At 29.3% G+C, this 6,867-nt stretch overlaps 1 protein-coding gene across 1 annotated transcript; it reads left to right on the top strand.

Moving 5' to 3' along the window:
* The first annotated feature begins 4,253 nt into the window (after positions 1-4,253).
* On the top strand, positions 4,254-5,204 carry LOC107950298 (uncharacterized). Its single transcript, XM_041090323.1, has one exon. The coding sequence runs from the start codon at positions 4,443-4,445 to the stop codon at positions 4,872-4,874; it is 432 nt and encodes a 143-aa protein (XP_040946257.1). The 5' UTR covers positions 4,254-4,442; the 3' UTR covers positions 4,875-5,204.
* The last annotated feature ends 1,663 nt before the right edge of the window (positions 5,205-6,867 follow it).

The raw sequence follows: 6,867 nt of genomic DNA, 5'->3' as shown, positions 1-6,867 counted from the left end.
AGTTGGAAATTATTAGAGATTATGTGACCATATTGTACAAGTTAAGTCCGTATAGATCCATACTTTTACTATTTGATTTTGATTAGAACGGGGCTTTTCAACCCTTAAATAGATGTAGTCAAAATTTCTCTTGTATCGTTGGTTTTTCAACATTAGTGAATTTTTTCTTCTCTACTCGTGGTTTTTTCCCAAAAAGATTTTTACATAAAATTTGTGTTCTTTTTTTTATTATTGATTTGCGATCATTCTACCGCAGTTATCGATATTTATTATAACAAAAATTTTAATGGTGTTTGACTTCAGGAAAACTTGTCAACATACATTGTAGACTGATCAGTTCATAGTAAAACTAAGCCCCCTATTGAGATCTTAACAATTAGGATTTAAATTTTGTGATTGTAATCCGTTTGTAATATGTAAAAGAAAAAAAATTGCAACTAACTTTTAGATAGAGTTAATAGGGTTATAAATGAGTAACTCGTTGAAACAACATTTCATAAATAATTTAATTTTTGTTCAAGTTAAATAAATGAATATGAACAAAGCTAAAAGATTTGTTTATTAAATGAGATGAACTAGAACAAAACTTGTTCAATTTATTAATTTTCATAAATAAATTTGTTTACGTTCGTTTAAAACTCGATTATTGTAATAGAAAATTATAGGAAGGGATCCACTTATACTGCTATACCCTTTCGTATCTTTTTGTAGGATTAATATTTTAACGATCCAATCATTAAATTTATTGATATAATAGTACTTGTCGTGCATGTAACTTTTCAAATAAATATGATATCTCTATCTTTTTATTTAAAAATTATATATATATTAATATTTATTGAACAATTGAAATTATTTTACATAAAACAAAGAGAAAATATTTGGTACACTGCTAGTGAAATTTTTAGACTCCATAAGTAGGGTTAAGAGGTTGACAAGTGTCCTATATAGATATGATAGAATATTTAAAATAAATAAATATTAAAAAAAAGAGAAACATGGCAAGTTTTTAAAGTTGCTTGTGGAATAAAAAAAAATACATTGCCAGTATACTAAGTCTAAAACAAATAGTTAGAAATTTTAATTTACATTAAATTTGACATCCATAATTTATATGAATAGAATATGAAATATGATAGTTGGATCATTAAAATATTAATAGTACAAATTGATATGAAATGGTTAAAACTTCTTTAGTTTTACACTTGTGTAAGTGGATCTCGCCCCCAAAATTATTATTGTGTGTTTATTTTATTTATTTATAATGTAATTATTAATGTTTATATTTGATTATTTTATATATATAATATGTTTACTATTCATGAACATTATTCGTAAACATGCTTGTTTAATATTCACAAACATGCTCGTTTAGCTTAAAAAAACAAACAAACACAAAATATATAATTTTAAATAAATGAACACGAACATAAATTTAAAATTAATGAACACGAACAAAACACGAACATTTAAAAATAAACACTTGAATATAGACATATGTTGGTTCATTCAAATTCAATCCATTTACAACATTAAGGATTAGCATTTTTTTATTCATTATAAATTTGAAAAAGAGGCGAGTCACGCAAGGTTTGAATAAATCTTTATGTCAGTTAATATACTTTGCAGTCATTAAATGTTTATTTTGGTATTTATCTATTTTTTTCTCACTTTAATATTTAAATTTAATAACTAGATTTAGATTTATTTTAGTTCTAAAATAGAGTAAATAAGGCTAAATTTTAACATTTTAAAGTGTCTCAATTTTTCTCCTAAAAAAGCAATTAAAATAACTCAAACCAATTAATTCTCCAAGATTCAACAATTAATTTAATTTAAAATAATAATTATATAGCCAAAATCAAACATTAAAAATACTACACTAACTCAATTCAAATTAGCAAGATGAGACTCATCCACAAACTTGGTTAACACAATCAATGCTTTGTTGACCCAATATTTTTATAACCGGACTAGTGTCTAGTAGTTAAATCAATCAAGTCATTAGTTTTTAATTTGATTAGTTGGTCCAATTTGATTAAATAGGTTATTAAAAAATAAAAAAAAATAGAAAAACTCAATTCACCTATCAATTCAACTGGTTTGTATTGGTTTGCGAATTAACCTTAAATCTCTTTCACTAAACCAATGTATCGGCTAATTCCCAGTCCAACCATTCCAATCAATTGATTCGATTCTCACAATCTTGCATTGGGCATCCAAGTTGATTTTTTTTTTTGTTTTGCTTAATACATCATTTGGTACCTTAATTTGACATTTTATTCTAGTGCGATACTTTTGTCTTTTCTTGGTCCCATGTGATACTTATAAAAGATAAAAGTTATATTTTTCTGTGCCCATAGGTAACATTGTTAATTTTTAGTGTTTAATTCGAGTTTTGAGGTTGATTTGAAAAAAATTAGTTACTAATAGTATTAAATTTGAATTTCCATGATTTTTTTAATAGATTAAATCTAATATTAATTGTGAATTTGTTTGTTTTGTGTTTAAATTGTTAAATACATTCTTATAACTATATTTTAGGGGTTAAAAGTTGTTTTATTGAAATTTAATAACTAATATTATTAGTTAAACATAGATTTTCATCCTACTAATCTTAAAATCTAAATTAAATATTAAAATATTAATATTATTACCTTCAAGTATTTATAACTTTAAATACCTAAAAAAAAGTTAAATAATTTAAACACCTATTTTTCATATAAATCTTAAAAAATATCAAACTCAAATTCCTTTGCACTATATTAATTGATTCCTAAGGTTCTTTAGGCCCAAAGTTCCACTGGATACTGTTCTTGTTTCAAGCCTTAACGGTCACGTCATTCAAATAGAATCCACTATTATTTGCCTTTTATAATTACTCAATAAAAACGCAAATCTCATATGAGAATGTCTCGTACATTCTCATTTAATATGCCTTCAATCTCATCAAATTTGAAAAAAAAAATGTCATGTTAATCGTTTTAAAATTTTTATTTTGGTCATAAAAATGTTAATTTAATTATCACGGTTAAAAAATTAATTAATTTAATGGGATATTATTCTTTTTTAAATTTATGTTTTCTTTATTTCTTTTTTCATCTTCTCCCTTCTAACTTTGAAATCTTAGTTGCCGCTTTCTTTATTAAACTATTGTCAATGAACGAGAGTGAGAGACCCTTCTTCTTTCTCCCTATTTTCCTTGTTTTCCTTCTCCCTACCCACAATTGTCCTTTTCACTAGTGCTGCTGTGATCATCCAACATCTTTTTTGTTGTCAAATTGTCAATTCAAAACTATCCAAATGAAGTCAAAATCTCCTCTTCAAATCTAAAGGATTAGATTTTTCAAAAAATACCCTAAAAATTGTGAGGTCACTTCCAAAACTTTAGAGTTTTCGTGCTCTGATCTCTTAATCCCGCTATTAATATGGTCTGATTGTGGGATATCTTTTTACTTTTGAGCTCACCGACAGTGGTTCAATGGAAGTAACAACAACATTTTTAAGGAAGACGGTGGCTAAGATTTCTAGGTTGTAAGAGGGAAAATGAAGAAAATGATAGGAAATAAAAAAAAATTAAGGAAAAAAGAAAGAAAAAATTAAGGAAAAAAATACAATTGTGGAAAAGATGGGTTAAAATTTTTTTTTTAAATATTTTCGTTGTAGGTTTTGATCATATCTATTTTTTTTTAAGATAAGAACTAAAACTACCCATAACCTTTCTCCAACTCATAAATAGGAGGATAACACGCTTTAGTACACTCAAACTCTCACATATTCCTGCATTGACAACAATGCTCATGCCAATCGAACTAAAACTCAATCAGTTGATGTATTTAAAAATTGAATGATCAAATAAAAAAAAGAGTGAACAAAATAAAAACAAACACAATATAAACTACCAAAAAAATCCAGATAACAAACATCAAATATGGAAGATTGTAAGTATTTATTACATGTATTGAGCAAAAATTTGATGAATATTTTCAATTGAATATCAAGCGAAATTATCTAATAAGATTTTTTTTAGTAAATAAGAAATAGAGTTTATGAAATTTTGAAGTCTTTATCCGTACAAAAAACTACAATGTTGGAACATAGAACAATTAAATGACACCAGGTCATTCACAGTTAGTACTATAACAAAATTACTTTGTTTATCAGCATAGTCCTTGGTTGAATATATTCAGAAACATTAATAAATACAAGGACCCAAAAATGACAAATCGTTTTCTTCCATGCATACACTCACCACATAATGCCAAATCATTACATTTTTCACATTAAAGAAAGAAAAAAAATCAATTTATAACTCCCCTATACGAAAGCTTCTCCCTTGTATCTCTCTTCGTTATCTTCCATTTGAACCAGTCTTAAAGCCTTTCTATAAAGTTTATACATATTTATCACTTGAAAGTGGAAACCCTTGAATCCTACACTCAATGGCCTCAACCTGTATTTCAACCTGCATAGATGATATTAAGGTCCCAATCAGGCCAACCAATGCCTACAAGTGGCCGGAATCAGATGCTGAGTTTGTAAGGTCACTGAGCTCTAACGGTGGCAGCCGTGGCGGCCATGCACATCCTACGGTCGTTGATAGCATTTCATGCAGGCAAATGTACCTCAGGAGCTACAAGTTTCATAGGAGTGATGATCATCAAACTGAGCCTGAACAAACAAAATGTTTTGGCAGGGTTAAGATGGAAAAAGTGAAGAGTCCTAGTAGCCAAAAGAAACCCCAAAATGTTGCCAAGAAGAAGTGTGTGGCACTCAAAAGGGCCAAAGTGGTCTCTTGTGCTGCCTTGTTGGCTGTGTTTCGCCGGCTTTTGTTCTGTACCACCAAGGTTGATGTGGCTGATCATGGAGGTTGATCAACTTTTTTTTAATTATTATCAGTTTCAGCCCTCAAGGCTCCTCCCACACCCTCTTTTTCCCCCTCAATTTATGATATTTTTCCTTGTTAATGACTTAAGGGTAAGAAGTGCAGAGAGCATTGTTACCAAGGAATGGCTATATGCTAATATATCTGGTTGAAAAAAGAGATCATAATTTGTGAAATTTATCCATTTCCACCATTGTACAACTCTTAGCTATTGACATTTCAAGTCTTTATCTGCTTCTGATCATATCTGCAATTGCCAAGCTAAGCACAGCAGGCAGAAGCAGAATACAGGCTACAACAGCAAGTTCAATTTCTTGTTTGTCTCGGCACTTTCTGTTATCCCCCCCCCCCAATTTTTTAGTTATGTAATGAGTTTCACTAAGCCAGAAAACAAAAACAAAAATGATACTCTCTATACCTTGGTTGTCCCATTCTAGATAAGCTTTCATCACATCTGTTGGACTATGATATGATATATTAAAGTTACAATTTACAACTATATAAACAATTACTATGAAAATCCATCACAAGTATCGAATTGAATAATTAACTCAACTCAAATTAACTTATTTACACATGATTTATACCAGTGGGACTCAAATTTGAGATCTCAAAGTTCTCAGAGCTTCAACGTTACCATTGAGCCAAGATTTCATTGGCTTATAGGGCATAGAGTTTTGTAACTCAACTCAAACTAACTTATCTACACATGATTTACAGAGGCGGATCTCAAAATTCTTAGAACTTGAACTTTACCATTAAGCCAAAACCTCATTCACTTACAGTGTATATGATTTTAAATTCGTAACTAAAGAATGTGGATTAGCATATATGTAGATATCACCCTTGTAGGGCATGGAGTTTTAAGCTCATAACTTTCTATGTTTCTTTACTATTTCATCTCCTAAAAGGGGTGAGAAGAAAAGAAAGGTGACACCACTAGTTGGGGAGTATCATGAGTTAAGAAGTAATCCAAAAGACAAATAAGTAAAAGAGGTTTGAGGATCAATCATGCAAATAAACAATCATGAAAGCTAATTTTAGTGCAAAAGTGACCAAAAGAGAGTATTGGTACTTACAAAGCAAGTTTTCTTGGGTTAATCTATAATGATTTATGATGCTAAAACATCATTGGATTGTTATTATATAATTAATTGACCATTTTGGGGGATTTCTTATTAACCTATGAAGTTGCTTGAGTTATATGCAAATTAAAAAGTAGCGTGAGGAGATGCAGACTAAAGTAGGTAAACTAAAGTATATAATATTTCTAATTATTTGCATAAAGAACAGATTAGTTATTACAAAATCTCCAGGGATTGCCTTGGCTTTACTTTTTCTTTTTCGCCCCCACAATATTGTGGGACATGCAACACAAAAGAAATATAGCAAGTAGCATGATGACAGTGACATAATTGCAATTTATTATGGTGATGATGTGAGAGCAGGTAAACTGTTATTAGTACAATATTTCCTAAGACAAGGATGGAAGAAAAGGTGGATTTTAGTTAGCTTGGAAAAATCTAGAAATTCGTATATTTGTATCATGTTCGTATTGTGTTTTACTTCTCTTTTTTTCGTATCATATAATCATGTCTGCCGGATGTAGCTCTAGGCTAAGTTGCATTCTTCCATTTCATTGTAAAGCTGTTATACAGAACTGACAGCTACATTTGTTCTCAAATCCAACTATCCAAGACCAATTTAGCATTTAAAAATAAGAAAAACACCATAAATAAAACTACATGTGCATATATCTAATATATATTAAAATCAAGAATGACAATGAATGGATAGTATTGATGGGGATGTGGGACCAAAAAAAACAGCAGAGAAGGTGGCATATGAGGTAATGAAATATAAACAATCTGTGAATGTTTCTAAATAAAGTAGAGATAACCTATGTTCCTCCGACTCTTTTTTTTTTTCGAGTACAGGCACCTATGTTCAACACATATCGCAGATCAGACAGTCAGATACTG

The sequence above is a fragment of the Gossypium hirsutum genome, chromosome D03, assembly GCF_007990345.1.
Source record: "Gossypium hirsutum isolate 1008001.06 chromosome D03, Gossypium_hirsutum_v2.1, whole genome shotgun sequence".
Classification (NCBI taxonomy): Eukaryota; Viridiplantae; Streptophyta; class Magnoliopsida; order Malvales; family Malvaceae; genus Gossypium; species Gossypium hirsutum.
The sequence above is the reverse complement of the archived record's forward strand: the minus strand, read 5'-3'. Positions and strand labels throughout refer to the sequence as shown.